General features: G+C 51.3%; 1 protein-coding gene across 1 annotated transcript in view; it reads right to left on the reverse strand.

Annotated features, from left to right (window-relative positions):
* The window catches only part of Abcg1 (ATP binding cassette subfamily G member 1), a 61,849-nt gene extending 47,438 nt beyond the window's left edge, over positions 1-14,411 (reverse strand). Inside the window, exons 1-2 of the mRNA XM_031347229.1 lie at positions 14,256-14,411; positions 7,597-7,841 (exon numbers count right to left, since the gene is read on the reverse strand). Of these exons, the coding sequence (XP_031203089.1) occupies positions 7,597-7,841; positions 14,256-14,297 (287 nt within the window). The 5' untranslated portion in view covers positions 14,298-14,411. The remainder of the gene's footprint in view (positions 1-7,596; positions 7,842-14,255) is intronic.
* Positions 14,412-16,231: the final 1,820 nt, after the last annotated feature.

Here is a 16,231-nt window from a genome sequence, read left to right on the forward strand (position 1 = left end):
TTTTTTAGCTCAGAAGCATTCTCTAAGAACGGACCTTGTGCGAGCATACCCGGAGCTGTCCCAGGAGTCTTGGTTCCTGGTGACTGTGGTAACCCCACAGACGGACTTGTGGGATGGGATAGTGTAGATGGCTGGCCCCTGTCGTGTGGGAGTTCAGACTAGGGCAGGTCCTGTTGGCGCCAAGATCTAGATTCTAAATATAGGTCTCAGCTGCACCTAATCACAGTCTTGAGAGCGACCCTGGTCTATCTATCTGACTTTTCACACTGAATGCCATTTGCTCCACTACACAGAGAGGTGGCTAACAAGGAACAGCTGGCTCTGAGGATAGTGAAACTACAGTGTTGGATCATGTGGAATGGAACCAGCAGCCACATCAGCCCTCCTTGGAAAAGCCTTTAATGCGTTTTTTTTCTCCCTGGAGCAAAAGCACCAGCGTCAGACACACTGGATTTGAAGGTAGCTTTTCCTATGCACAGCAGGGATTTTTTATCAGCGGCATTTGTCTCCGGAAGAATGCGCCTTGTGACCATCACCACCTCAACCGTGTGGTGTGGTCTTAACTATTTAATCTGGCCCTCCACGTTACCTATTTTCCTTAAAGAAGCCAATCTGTTGCTGCCAGAACTCAATGGGAGCAGGTGTCCTGTTACTAACCACTGTTTTCCTGCCAGTCTATAAACAAAAGAAACGGTTTTAGGTTCGGCAAACTGTCAGCTGTCCTTTTATCCCTTGAGCCAGGAGAGTGGGCCTCAGTGTAAAAGGCCTTTCGTCTCAGAAGGTGGAGGTTTCTGGGTGCAAGCCCACTGCTGAGGTGCTAAATGCAAGCAGGCAGGCACCCAGGACATGGACAAGCGTGGCAAGAATGTCCTTAGGAAATTAAACAGTGACAAGGACACCCGTTGGACGGCCGAGTACAGGCCTGCAAAGCCATCTTGCAGAGGCCAGATGGCTCAAGAACAGGGGCAACCTTGGGAAAGAGACAAGGTCACATAGCCAGATAAAGAAACTGCCAGACAGAGTGCTCAGAAAAACAAGAACCCAGGGACAGTGGCATCAGGGCATCTACCCCATGTCCAGAAGTGTCAGCCCGGACCACACAGTGCCTTGGAAACTCGTGTGTCTCTGACTCCAGAGCTCAGCTGGAGAGAGCCAGCTTCTCATGTGAGGGACTAGGGGGAGGGATGATGGGAGAAGGTGTGCCATGGAAAGGAGGGAAGACAGGAGGGCCTGGATGCAGAGACTCTAAACTAACTGGTTAGTAAATGGCTCTTGGCACTCTCAAGAGTCATCCGCTGTCAACAGTTCCTCAAATTCTATTTTTAGGCTACCAAAGAAGTTCCTTATCACCAAGGGCACTGCTCTCAGGACCCTGAACATCTGCCTATCCATCTGCCCCCAGGAGTCACCAGCAAGACTCCTAGTCAAGAGCAAGAACTGACACACACACACACATACACACCCACACCCAAGTTTACAGAGGCATCATATGGCCCCTGTGGTACTCTTCAAAACACGCCACAAGAAGTCCACAAGTGGCCTGTAGCTATATGCTGCCTGAAAGGGTTAGTTAGCTACCACCCTAAATAAAGCAATCTCCTCTGGGGCCCCAAAGGAAGCCTAGTGCGAGATAGAGCCAAGAGGAGCCACAGAATTCTTCTATGCTAAAGGGAGTGAATTCCCCCTTAAAACCTGAGCACATCACCGGTCCTGGGGCTCTCTGAAGCCTTTCTTTCCCATCTCCGATCTTGGAGATTTGGTTGAAGTCCAAGTTTCCTAATGGAATTCCTGAAAGGGGCTTCTTAATGGCAGAGTCCACTCATTTTAGCCAGCCTTTAATGACAGCCCTTGTGAAAGGGCAGTGGAAATTAAGAGAAAGCAAACCTTAATTTGAGAAGGGTGTTGGGTGTTCAATGGCCTTTTATAACTCAGAAGCAAGCCAATACACATAATCCAGCGTGGAGCTGATGATCAGGCCGCTTAACACCTTCCTGGTTTTTTGTTGGTTGTTTTTTTTTTTTTTTTTTTTTTTTTTAAGGGGGGCGGGTCTGAAAACAGAGGCTTCTATTTCTGCATAGGCTGTGGTATACTCTACTCTGTCCATGGAATGTGGCATGTGGAGACATGGCCCGGCCTGGCTAAAAAGGACATTAAAGAAAATGTCCTGAAGTCCCACGTTTGATAGCATTTGTTTTCAACCTGAGCTTTACCACTGGCTGATCTCTACAGGTGTATTTCATTCCTAAGAGCTGTGTCATTTACTGGGAAGAGTATGTTCCCTGCCATCAGCCTCCTTCACTGACAAGGACAGAAGACACGCACACTCACACATCTCTCCGGGAGGGTGGAATTGCAAAGTCCTTCAGATAGCCTTATCAAAGGTTACATCCAAGCAGGACCATGAGAGAGGAAATGTAACCTGTACTGATAACTCCATCTGTAGTTTCGTGGTCCAGGATGGATCCCCCTCAGGGGTAGACATTCACGGGGCAGGGGGAAGTTCCTGCAGGTAACTGATCTTGGTTTGAAACACCACAGACAGGCTTTCAAGTTGGTCTTTCCTTCAACCATGACCTTGAGATGGATACAGGGGTCAGAACCGCTCCTGAAGCTCCTCCGTCAACCAACTACGCAGGAAACCATTCCGTTGTGCTTGGGTTGCAGAGGGGATGGTATACAGAGCCCCCCCCCCCACCAGCCATTCTGTGACCTTAGCACACCACATCCTAATGAAAAAGAAACTCCTGGGTGGCACGAGACCCCCCCTTCCCCTCCCCTCCCCCATTTTGCATGTGTATTCACTTTAGGGGGGTTCTTGGTGACAGCACCATACAGGAAGCACAGACAGTGTGTCTTCCATAGTCACTCTAGCCTGAGGTGGGAGGCTCCTCTCACCAGTCCCCTACCACGACAGCCAGTGTGACGGCACCGAAGGTGAGATTGTTCCGAGTCATTGGTCCCATCAGCTCACACTACATGAGTGGGTTCCTTGAGGGAGAGTAATTACCAGATCAGAAGCCGGTGAGATGTTCCTTGGGGTAAGCTGTTCCCTCCCGAGACCGGCTCCTCTCACAATTATGTTCCCTACCAGGAATCTATTACATGATCTAGTTTTTCCTCCGAAGACATCATTAATCATCGGATGAAAACTTAAGTACAATTGAAAATACATGTTTGGTTAAGCACCACTGTCCGTGCTTAGGAGTCTGTCCAACTCCTAGATGTCAGAGAGGCAGAATGGCGTCTCCTAAAACTATGGATACTGTCCCTGCCCAAATCCCTTTCCTCCCGGCAGGAAGGAAAGCGGGCCGTGCTCTGCCTGCTTTCTTTAAGGTGACAGTGTATTGATAGTGTTATTGTCTAAGGAAGGCCCAGTATGGTAGCAACACATTCTGGGAGAAATCTGGGGAGGAACTGGTTTCCATGGGGGATCTACAGAGTGGTCCATCATCTATCTAGGTAATGGAAGACAACATCTGGGCCCTCTCTCTCTAGCTTTGACTTTGGGCAAATTGCCTCTGCTCTCGGACTCCTGTCGCCTCTACCAATCTATAAGCCTGACGGGTTAGATGTTCCCAGAGCTCCTCAGTCTTACAAGTTGGGAGTCCTCCCTCCAGCAGTGCTATGGCAGCCAACCCAGGAGTTACAGTTACCCAGCTCAGCACATTCAGGGTGAATCTTAAACGCCAACAACCAATCAACTGGATATACAGACAGCCAAACTAATCAGGTAGCAGCATATGAGAAGTGGCTTCCACCCTGAAGGTCACCTTGGAGCCACCAGGAGAGGCTGGCAGATCCCAAATCACCCTAGTGGAGAAATGGCAAGAGTAGCCAGGATATGACCTCCACAGCTCCAGTTACTGCTGGAGCCGGTGAGGGTCACTCTCCATATGAGGGACAAAGGAGCGAAAGGTCCCACATGGGGGGCAGGGGGGGACAAAGGAAGCAGAATTTTTAGACATTCGGGAGCAGAGGCAAGGAGGGGGGTCATGTGGGGAAAAGACAACGAATCCAGAGGTGTGCCGAGCATGTCAGCCAGTCTGCTGCCTGGTCCCGGGGAAAATGCATACTTTATTGATTGCCTGCTTTCTGAGTACGGTTCCAAGTTGAAGAAATAAGAGCCCCTAGGTTCAGAGTCACCAGGACATGGCACCAGGATCAGGGGGAAGGCTACAAGGGTGTCCGCAGCTCATGTCATTTGTAGCTGATGAGATAAACGACTAGGTTTTTCCTAGAGGTGGCCTGCAGGCTAATGGACTATTTCCCAAGACACCTGGGCCTCCAGAAGAGCCAAGGGCTAGCCTCCATGTTGGGCTTCACGGAGTTAGCAATCACCACTGTACTGTGGTCTCGGGCAGGAGGATGGGCCAGCCCTCTAACTACTCTTTGCTTTCGATTCCCTCCTATTCGGTGAGGAGGAGGCCGGTACTTCTTTTCCATCTTAACTTCAGACTGACTCGCCAGGCAGTGGTGGCAAAGGCCTTTAAACCCAGCACTTGGGAGACAGGAGGCAGGTGGATTTCTGAGTTCGAGGCCAGCCTGGTCTACAGAGTGAGTTCCAGGACAGCCAGGGCTACACAGAGAAACCCTGTCTCGAAAAACAAAAACAAAAACAGATTGACTCAAGAGAGCATCTCAATTCTGATGTAGGTCTAGCAGCCAGGGAAGGACAAAGCACACAGAGGACATGGTACCTCAGAGATGCCACTGCAGAGGGAAAAAAGGCAAAGCTGTGAAAGACAGCAGAGAGCAAGCCGTGGCCAGCCAGATGAGAAGCCAACAACAGACCCGGCAGACTGAGTCTATCTGTCATCCCTCTGACTCATGCATGGGCAAGTCCCGCGGGGCTCATGTGTGACTCCTCCCGTGCCTGAACCCACAGAGGTTACTCCAGGGCAAACAGCCACCTGGCTGAACATCCTCAAAGGTGCTGAGAAGGGACACTTGTGTCTCAGCCTGTTAGGAATCCATTACTGAGCCGCCAAGTCTGGTGGTGAGCCGTGACCTGTTTACGCTCAGAGGACCCACGGCAGATATAGCTACCTGAAGGGTTCCCCCTCCCGGACCCTCTGGGTTTCAACTCAAGATGCTGCCGGGGTGTGATGGTTCATCTTCAGTGACAGTTTGGCGGATGCAGAATGGCCATGGAGACAAGTATCTGGCTGCTCCTGTGAGGGATAATTACCTAGATGAGATTAAGGGATGTGGAAAAGCTCACGCTAAATGTGGGCAGTGCCGTCCTGTGGTCTGGGGTCCTGAACTCGATAAAAAGCGGAAAGGGAGCTGAGCACCCGGTGTCTATCGCTCTCTGCTTCCTGAATGTGGAAGCCGCTGACCAGCCAGCCGCCTTCTTCTCCCGCCGACGTGACAGGCCCTTTCTCCCATAAGTCTGGTATTTCGTTGCGGTAAATAATAAGATCCACACCATACACACAGGATTCAGTCATCCAAACGCATCTACACCCTGGATTTTCTTTTTTTTTCTTTCCTTCCTTCTTTTTTTTTTTTTTTTTTTTTTTTTTTTTTTTTTTTTTTTTTGGTTTTTCAAGACAGGGTTTCTCTGTGTAGCCCTGGCTGTCCTGGAACTCACTGTGTAGACCACGCTGGCCTCGAACTCAGAAATCCACCTGCCTCTGCCTCCCAAGTGCTGGGATTAAAGGCATGCACCACCACTGCCCAGCTATAGCCTGGATTTTCAGACCTCACCATGACACCTCCAAGACCACATACAACCCACATGTGGAGATCGCTGTGTGCTTCACGGGTCTGTTTCGGTTTATCTACACTAGCCAACGAGCCCCGCCGGGTAAATTTTTCTGTAAAATCTGTATATTCCTACCTTTTGATTCCAATGGGCTTCACAGCAACAGACCCATGGCTGAGCCTGGTGCAATTTCTTTCTCAACAAAACAGGCTGGCATGTGGAAACGGGAGTGTCAGATAACAGTGCCCTACAATCAGCCCTGAGAGGGAACAGGGCCTGCTCTTGATTGTGCAAACCCAGACACAATCGTTTAACAACCCCTGAGCTCAAAGGTCCTGGGGACTGGCTTCTCAAGTTTCCAAAAGTTTGTTTACTACCAAGACCAGATAGCCCCTGCTGCTGCTGATCTTACGCGCCGAACTTCAAGAGGCAGAAAAACAAATTGGGGGGTGGGGGGTGGGGATGGGGAGGAGATGACAAATTTAAAAAGAGGCTAACTTTTTAAAAGTAAAAATTAAAGTTTTGTCAATATTTAAGTTACTTTAAAAAAAAAAAAAAAAACAAAAATTCAACCTTCTGGTGGTACCCGAGTCACCTCGGGTGTCCCAAGTTCCTTTCAGGTTTCCAATTAGCATGCAGTGATTCAGTATCACCGGAATGGTACCTCTTCCCGGACTACCACACTTCTACAAGCCGCAAGCTAGACTGGGAAACAAGAACCAATCAGAAAGGCGCTTGCACTCAAACCTCGAGTAGGGGAGGTGGAGATGGCCAACGTTGGCGTAAGGCAAGGGTCCTTCACCCTACGGTGCTCCAGGGACCTCCTCCGCTCCATCCTCCCATTTTAATGGATAGAGCTCATTTCATCATGACCCTCTGGTTGTTCTCTATAGACTGCCCGCACTACCCATTGAAGAGTCCTTCCAAGATCTCAAAAACAAGCTGGTTCCCAGAAAGGCTACGCCAGACCCTGGAATGCTCTTGGACAATTGAGACCTGGAAGGAAACACACACTTTCTCTGAATGACTGGAAGACTATCCTACCTTGAAAATAAGCCCATCAACTGAGTGTTCTCAAGGGGGGACCCTCATGCTAGGAACAAGCACGTCCTGATGCTGGGTGACTCTGTGGAACTCTTTATCCAGTCCCTGTTATTAGGAATCTAAGATACTTAAAACTCCCATTTTTCTGAGCACCCACTGGACTTTTTCCATGGGACTGGAGGTGATAAGTCACAATCAGAATATAGATGCATGAGAAAAAAATGCATAAAAATTACGTTTGGGTGTGTATCTCATAAGTTGTCCAAGAAACAGATGGATGCCATGTCTACATTTGCTGCCCCCAAGGTACCTCATTACAAATATGTACCTACTGCTCAAATCCAAAATATATATGCAGTTAGAAGCCTTTTCTTTCTTTCTTTTTTTGTTTTGTTTTGTTTGGTTTTTTCAAGACAGGGTTTCTCTGTGTAGCCCTGGCTGGCCTGGAACTCACTCTGTAGACCAGGCTGGCCTCGAACGGGCCTCAAACTCAGAAATCCGCCTGCCTCTGCCTCCCAAGTACTGGGATTAAAGGCATGCGCCACCACTGCCCGGTTAGTCTGAAGCTTTCTCAACAGGGAACACTCAACCTGGACCAACACCACGGAAGTTTAGAGCCTCTCTATGAACTTTGAGATTTGTCTAATCCGACCTGTATATTTCACAGGAGAGAAGCGAGCTGTAGATGGGTGAAATAAAATCAGCCAAGGCAGGAGGAAGCCTGCATTGGAAGAGACCACATCTCAACCTTCCAAACTGCAGACCAAGACTTTCCCCGAATGACCCGTGGCTTCCTCCATGGGCTCCCCACAACCCAACCACCGAGCTGGTTGCTTCACTTCCTACCTTTCTTCCTCCACCAGGGTCCCTCCGGTACAGCGTAGGAAAGGTCCTTGAATTCGATGTTCACGGCTGCCCTCCGCGGCAGGGAGGAAAAGCGCTGGGCCTCTGTGAAGTTGTTGTCCACCTTCTTCAGGTGCCCATTAAGCAGGTCTGTCTCAACCTCATCCACGTTGCTCGACACAACCTCGTCCACCGACACGCACACGGACTTGGGCTCCGTCATTGCCGCAGAGTAGCTGCTGGCATTCTAGAAGGCAGAGCAGAGGCAGTGAGGTACGGTAGGGTGGATGCTCCCTGGAGAGAAGGGATGTCTAGAGAGACTTGGCTGCTGAGCTCAGGGTCATCATCGATCATCCATAGAGGTACTTTCTAGACCCTTCTAGAATACCCTTGGCCCCAGAGGAACTCCCCTCCCATCCCCTACCACTCCCACCCCACCCCTGCTAACTATCACTTTTGCTTCTAGTAAAAAAGGCACCTCAGATGAGACACTAAAGAACACATCAACCGGCTTCCTCTAGGATCACAAAATCTAATTATAAAACTTTGATAAGTGACTTGCTTTCTTCTATAAAGAAGAGACGGCCACTGTGGAGACTCACCACACTTTCTGGTCTGTGCAAGAAAACCTCAGGGAAGATGCACAGGGCTTATTTAGAATGAGCTGTTGTCACGTGTTCCTGTGTCAGCTCCTGACGTGTCTGAGACAGTGTTATTAGAACACTGGCTTGTGGGGGCTGACATATCTTACTGTCACATTTTCTAGATTCCCTCGTAATGCCACTCTCCTAATAATATCGGAGGATTGGTGTAGTTTGTTTATTTTCTGTTATGCAGGAAAGGAAACTGAGGCACAAGCGACTGAAGGAACCTGGGCTGGGTGCCACAATGAGGGGTGGGAATAGGAATGAGATCTCAATTTGAGCCACTAAGACACATGGAGGTGCTTCTTGAGTTGCAAAGGCATCAGTAGCTACATCGCTATATTATCCACACGGCCCCACAGCTTTAGCTCTTAAGCCTTGCACAAGGAATCAAACGCACACAGCCGGTTTGCCAAGACCCAGGAGTCTTTATGCAAAGCAAGGGGTTTGCTTTTCTAATGGCTTGGCAACCCTGGCTTGATCGATAAGCCTCAGGAACCTCCGAACACAGCTGAGCCTTAAGGGGGACAAGTTGTACTAGAGTGTTTCTAGCTGTCTCCTGAAGCCCAGGGAAAATGTCCAAAAGCGTGGGCCACCTGCAGGCTCCACCAGGCTGCTGAGAATGTATGGGAGAGAGCTCACCCCTCACCAGTTCTGGTCACCAAGCCCGCTGCTCTGGTACGACACAGTGATGTCCTCTGGTCTAGAAAGGATACGCATGTTTCTTCTATGGCTTGTTTAGTAACTTTCTCTAATATCGCTTATTATTTATTATATATTACTATTCAATAATATAGAAGAAAATAAAGACTATAGCAGACTGTCCATAAAAAGCATCCTAAAGAGTTGTGGAGGCGACTCCGTCAGTAGGATGCGTTCCCTAGCATGCACCAGTCCTGGGTTTGCTCCTGAGTACTGTGCAAACCAGTACTGTGCTAGCGCACACCTACAACTCCAGAAGTTTGAGAAGTGGAGGAAGGAAGACTAGACGTTCAAATCCATCCTCGGCTACACGGTGAGCTTGAAGCCAGCCTTGGCTACGTAAGACCCTACCCCACCAATAATAATCTCTATGAGCTCTGCCAGTCAAGCCTCTTTCCTGCCCATGCACTGAGAGCATGCAACTGAACCACAGAAGAGCTGGCATTACTGCCCTGAGGCATTTGGTGGGTTCAGAGACTAACGGTAAGCTCTGGGGTTTTTGGATACCTAACAAATAGGGTATGGTAGAGGTGGGCCTGGAAATGAATTCAGAGTGTCTTAGTGATGGAAAACGGAGCTTTACACTTAAGAGAAAGACACACGAGCCACAGACCCACACCCACCCTCGTGAGCATTGCCTGAGTCTCACAGACACTCCTAACGAGTAAATGAAAGTAAAGAATTGCAGAGACAATTCTTGAACTCCAGCTCGGGACACCAGGCAGAAAGCATGGATGCTCTTGCCAGTGCCAACAGAGCAGGTTCCTAGGTGCTCCAAATGATGTCTGTGCTCAAGACTCTCAGACCCACAGAGCCCAGTGGAGAGCACCTGCAGGAGGCCTCTGCGTCCACACATGAGGTGCCTTCCCTGATGGGCCTCGTGAAGGGGTGGGTCATTCTGCCACGCCGCTGTAGGAATGCACCTAGGCAACATAGAAAGCACCCAGAATGCACAGGGGCATTCCCTCAGCCCATCGACTGTCCATTGCGGCCGGAACTGCTGTGCTGGCAGGTTCATAACCCCAATGGCTATGGAGGAAGGAGCCTGGGAAGCTCCAGGTGCTGGCTGTAGGGGCAGGTTGTCCTGTGGAGAGGCAGTCAGATGAGGCCAGGTCAACTCCCCACCTCACCTTGCCTCTCCTAAGTTTGGAAGTACTCCTGGCGTGGCGCAGACCCTGAGAGAGGAAGGCAGCCCTTCTCCATCACAGCTCCCAGGATGCTCCCCTCAGGTTCCAACAGCTGTGGGTAACCCCTCCCTCTCGGCAGGCCCCAACCATAGGTGTCCAACCCCAGGGAAGCCAGGAAGCGATTGCTTCTTTCCCTGTTGAAACCCACAGGAGTAAGAGGCCTCATAACCATCACCCATCTACCCCCTAGATTGTGGCAGATATCAGGATGCAGTTGCAGTGTCAGGCCTGCACCCTGACCTATCTGTGTGCACGTTCATTCCCTTAACAGACTGAACACTAGATAACACCAGTCAGCTAGCCAGATGTAGCCAGGGCCTGTGGCCCTAGCCAGCTCAAGTTCAAAACTGAGCCCAGAGAAGAGAGCAGCTGTCACTGCAGGATTAGGCAAAGGCCGTGGGGGGGTTTATACGATTCAGATCAGACCCTGGGCTGGGGGCCCAGGACAAAGTCTGTCTGCAGAAATAGCTCAGGCTGAGATTAACAAGACGAGATGAGGGCAGAGCTTTGTATACCACGCTCCCTGCAGAGGGCTTCTGGGAATAGTGTGTCTGGAATCTGGAGACCTAGACCTACAGCAGAACCAGCTATCGTGTGGGGCTGAGGTGCAGAGGGACAGAGAAGGATAGGAAACAGGGGCACTTGGCACAGATGAGACTAGAGAGACATACTCCAGAAAGAGAGTTTGAAGACTGATGGGGACTCAGAAAGGGAACCCAAGCCCGGAGCGCCAGGCTCAGAAGGCTGTGGTATCAGTCACCGTCACCGGCAGAACTAGAGATGGAGGAGCTGGATCAGCAGGTGGTAACTAAGCTGGAGCCCACTCTGCCAGCCGGTAGACCAAGCTGGGTGATTAGAACTGAGGAGGGAGAGCGGAAGGAGCCGGAGTTAGCTACTGAGGATGTGAAGTGTTCCAGAGCAAGACCACGTGTGTGCCCATGCTCGGTGGCGAGTGACTGTAAACAAGAGTGACTAAGACCCGGAGTGCTTAGGATGCTCCAGCCTGCAGCCTGTGCTCTTAGCATTTGCACCAGTACCGGTGGTGGGAGGGAACACGGGAAAGCAGCAAGATGTCTCCTCTGGCCCCAGGACACCTCCGTCAGGAGGTCAACCTCTCTTGAGGCTTCCCCGTCTGAGCTGGCCTCCTCCCACCCAGCCATCTGACCGTTGCTTAGTTCACTGGATACAGCAGAGGTGCCGAGTTGTCTCCTTTAGACTGAAATGCACAGCAAAACAGGAACTCATGCGGCCTCCCTCGGCAAACAGGGCAGCCCCACCCACCCTTCCTCCACCGGTGTCCAGTGGCCTCACCCAATTAATAAAATCATGGAAACCTATGTGATGAGGCGGTGGCCTGTCACTCCAAAATAGACCAGCTCTCTGGAAACACATCCTCCGATGAGAGCTACTGGCTAACAATGTAGGTTACAGCGAGCTCTGCCTCAGCCTCCTGAGCTCATTAAAAATAAAACAAACACCTATCCATTCCTGTTCTTCCCCACCTCCCCAAGCTGATCCGTTTCCCTACCTTCCTATGTGGACACTGTGCCCTTTCCTCACGGAATGTGTTTTTTGAGGACTGAACAGATGGTGGAAGCAGGAAGTCCGTTCCTGGGGACTTTGCACAGAGGGGACCCTGCTGGGGGCTGTTCAAGAGATTGCTTTCTTGGCACAGTGTCCAGTGAGTTCCGCACAAATGCTGGGAATCTAGAGACGCCAGAACAGTAGAGGGAAGTTCACGCACAGCCAGTAAGCCTCCCCCAGGCCACTGGAAGACTCCTTCATTGACATACATTCTGACACAGAACTTCTCTCTGCATATTGGGACAGGGGTCATTCCCATTTCTCTGTGCTTCCTTGCGACCAACTAGGATGCTCACCCAGACGGTATCCTAGGACATCCTGGGTACATCCGAGGAAAACAGGCTAACCCCTCATCAGAGTAATTTCCCACAGGAGAAGTGTCCAAATGTCACACCCTGAGCTAAGCTTAAAGGGCAGGTTACACTTGAGTGACCACTCACGACGCCACAGAGCTCCAGCGCTTACCATCCCTTGGAAAGACATGCCCACCCTTGTGTGTCTTTGCCACCTCAGAGACCTCAGGATTCCTGGATGCTCTGCCTACCCTCCAGGGCTCTCCCCCACACTTATAGCTTACTCAGACAGCATCAGCAGGACCCTAAAGCAGGAGACACTGAAAAAGCAAATCTTGAGGTCTTGTTATAACTAAGATAGAATATTTTTAAAATTTGACCTCGTCTTTGTTTTGTGCCTGTAGCACCTGATATCCATAGTGGCTTTCACTATTCCCCAGCAGGTCCCAACCAGGTTGACCCTGATTGGCTTCCAAGAGCAGACAAGATCCATGGACCCAAGGTGGTATAACCACAGACAGATAGACAATTAAAACTTCAAACAAAAGTGCCAGGTTTCCAGGAAGAAAATTCTTTTCAAATGTATCAATAAGTTTCTTGAGAAACAAAAAATCAGTAACCTCATAGCCGGGGTCTAGGCTGTATCAAACCATAATGTTATAAATCAGTATGAAAACCTATACTCTACAGCATTTTGGTTCATTTATCTACATGTTCAAGCCAGTTCTGTGCAGAGAGAACCCACCGAACTTCCTCTATTTGCAAAGACCATCAATTATCGTAATTTGCTGTTGCTAGTATAATCCTCACATGGATAGATACATGCGCAAGGGCCAATTTTTCAGTGCTAACCAAGCTGCCAACTACAGCCAACCAGATAAAGGCTAATACTCGAAGAGAAGCGATTCCTGTTTTCATTGACTCTAGCGAGGCGGAAATGGAGCACATACCAAGGATGGGAACCAGCTTGGGGGGGGGGGTCTTCCTACCAGCCTTACCCCACCCCCTGCTAACCACCACCACAGCGCATCTTTTCTCCATTCTATCCGTTTACACAAAATCATTACATAATGAGTCGGCGGGCAGGGCTCGAGACGAGTTCTACAGTAACCTGTTTGGAATCACAGGATGCGGTTGTCAGAGCAGAGCATGCGCACAAAGCTGGGTGCTTTTTTTTTTTTTTCCTCTAGAGCTCAAGGCAAGAGGTAACTGTCGGTCAAATCCTGCTGAGCCTTGCTGACTTCAAATACAGGATGCTAAAAATGAAATAAAGGGGAGGGACCGTGCGATGTGGGCTTCCAGCGTATTGGGAAGGGACAGGCAAGCTAGTATCAGAGCCAAGAGGCAGAGAAAGGGAAGATTCGGGTGGGAAAACGGAGGGCTTGCTGTTTGTACTCTACTACAGTCTGAAGTCAGCCTAAGAGGTTATTAACCGCAATGTCCGCTTGTTAGGCAGAGCCGGTAGGGCCAGACAGATGGTGGGCTGCTTTTTGTTGTTGTTGTATGTTAGCCCTTTTTCCTGGAGCATTCAGTGACCGCGCAAAAGGAGACGCTTGCCCACCTCTGAGAAACAGTACTAGTCTAGCAATTCAGTAGCACCCAGGTTTTGTCCAAAGACTGGTCTCTGGGGGGTTGGGGGGCGTGTAAATGCCCACACCCTGCCCTCGCCCTGGCAGGGATCTGGGCTCGTCCTCCTCTGTCTCCCCTGGGACTCCGCTGCCTCCTCCAAGAGTAGCTGTCCCTGGGGTGCCCAGGAGAGCAGGCTCCGTTTCGTGGGACGCAGTTTCTCTTTTTGTCCACCCCACCACCACCACCACTGTGCCCAGCGCTCCAGAGGGTGGCGCAAGAAGTCCCCCGCCGCTTGCCTGCCCCGCAGAGCTCCCCGGGGAGATCCGACCCTCCCCTCCCTCGGACTGAGCCTGCAGTCCCTCCCCAGTGCGCTTCCACATCCCCAGCCCCTCACCCAGGAGGCGGACAAGTCAAGGCCATCTACCTGTCCACTTGTGGGACTGCTCCCTACCCACTCCGGGTCCCTCCACCTTCCGGGTGCCCTAAGCAAGAGCATCCCAAGGCTCCAGGTGGCCAGGGCGGAGGCGGGCAGAGCCGGGCACCTCTCCAGAGCGCCCCAGGTCAGCGCCCGGAGGATGCGCTCACAGGCGGCTGGTGTGGGGACCAGCCAGCCCGGCTTCGGGTTTCCTGCTTCCATAGAAGATAAAAGCCAGCCCCGAGTGGCAAAAGATGTGCGACTCACCATGGCGGTGCCGACCGAGAAAGCGGCCATCAGACAGGCCATGCCCCGGGGGCGGCGGCGGCGGCGCTGGAGACGAGGCTGCGGGCGGCGGGGACGAGGTTGCAGGAACGAGGCTGCGCTTGCTCCTGTTCCACGGCGGCGCTCTGCGCGGGTTCCGACTGCGCCCGGGCCCCGCCCCGGCCCAGGATTGGGCGGCGCGGAGGGGGCGGGGCGCCGACAGGTGCGCGTGCTCTTGTTTTGCTCCTGTTGCAGAGAGGCTGGAGGATGCTCTGGACCGGGAGCCATCTGCTAGGCCTCTCCCAACCGCCTGGGCCTGGGAAGCCCACTACAGGAACCCCGCAGGGGCTGGGCCAGCTCAACCCTAGACGAACCAGTGAGGGCGCCCTACAAACCTTAGGAGTCCTTGTTTAGGAAACCTCCCGAGGTAGCTTCAGATCAAAAGGGTGGAGAAGAAGGCAGGTGGCTCTTTTGTTCTTCTGCCTTTGTTATGCATGCTTTCCAGGTGGAAGCCTCAGGGGACAAAAGTAGAAGACTGGCCCAGGACTCTTTCCAATAGCGCTAGTGTGGGGTGACCCCTAAATAGAGGCAGCATGGGCGTTCTTACAGGTAGCGCCTAGGTCTCCATCAGCACAACTCGATCCCCAAATAAACCACAGGGGTGTTTTCAGTCTTACACAGTCACGTTCTTGGACCCTACGGAAGCCCCTGTTATTCTAAAATGGACGGTTACCCGATAGATAACCGTGGTGAAATTCTTTTAATCCCAACCTCAGATGCTAAGCTAAGCTTCTGTTGAAGCTATTCTCTGTCACCAGGGGGACACAGTAGAGTCAACCCCCTTCAGCTCCAACCCTTGGGTGTGCTGGGGTACTTTCTGCTCTTCTAGAAGAGGGCAGGCAGGCAAATAGGTGTCACACCTTCAGATCCTTGACCTTGGCCAAGGTTTTCCCTAGAATCACAGAGAGGAAAGTGGACACGGCTGAGTTTGGAGGGCAGAGGGTGGGTGGGCTTCCATACTGGCGGGGCTGATGGCCCTATCTAATATCCAGAAGGCTGACAAAGCCAGGGCCTTGAAGAAGGTTAGGAGTATAACCCTCTCAGGGAATGAGAAAGGGTTCTGGGCCCTGGGCTACTGTTTGCCCTGGTGCCTAAGCACTGCTGTAAAGCAGCAAGAAGGGACAAGGGGGAGAGTCTGAAGAATATGACCAGGACACAGACCCTGGTATCGGCGTGCAGATACCTACCCTCTGTCTACTCTCCCTACTTCCAGAATTTTTTTTTTTTCTCTTTCTTGAGACAGGGTTTCTCTGTGTAGCCCTGGCTATCCTGGAACTCACTCTGTAGACCAGGCTGGAACTCAGAAATCCACCTGCCTCTGCCTCCCAAGTGCTGGGATTAAAGGCATGCGCCACCACCGCCAGGCCAGAATTTTCTTCTGGCATTTTCTCTCTTTCTCAAGCCCCTTCTGCTCAACCCCTCCCCCATTTCTACCTCACCCTTTGATTCACATACATTTGATGAACTTTTAATTCAAACATAGGTCAGTGAGCTTCCATCGCCCTGCAGCCTGTCCACAGGAGCTTCAGATGGGAGGCAGGGCTTTCGGGGCTCCCGTGTGGAGCCTGAGGGGGAAGCCAGAGAGGGCAGACAGAGACAGCCATGTGTGGGGTCCTCATTGGTGTGGCTTTGGGCCACTGAAATGGTTCCCACTCACACATGTGTATGTCTGTGGGGTAGTGGTCCCCCTGACTACAATGGAGCCCACCAGGGATAGGTGCTTCCTACCTACAAACAAGTATCTATTTCTACTGTTTACTGCTGGCACCCGGGTCACTCCTGGGCAGGGAATGAGTGACTTGCCCAGAGTTGGCAGAGTTGAACTGACTTGTGTTGGAAATGACCGAAAGCCAGCTTCAACTGGCTGAGTACATTGCTTTCCATAGTGAATAGGTTCCGAACACCGGTTTCAGGCACAA

Source organism: Mastomys coucha, unplaced genomic scaffold (assembly GCF_008632895.1).
Source record: "Mastomys coucha isolate ucsf_1 unplaced genomic scaffold, UCSF_Mcou_1 pScaffold3, whole genome shotgun sequence".
Taxonomy (NCBI): Eukaryota; Metazoa; Chordata; class Mammalia; order Rodentia; family Muridae; genus Mastomys; species Mastomys coucha.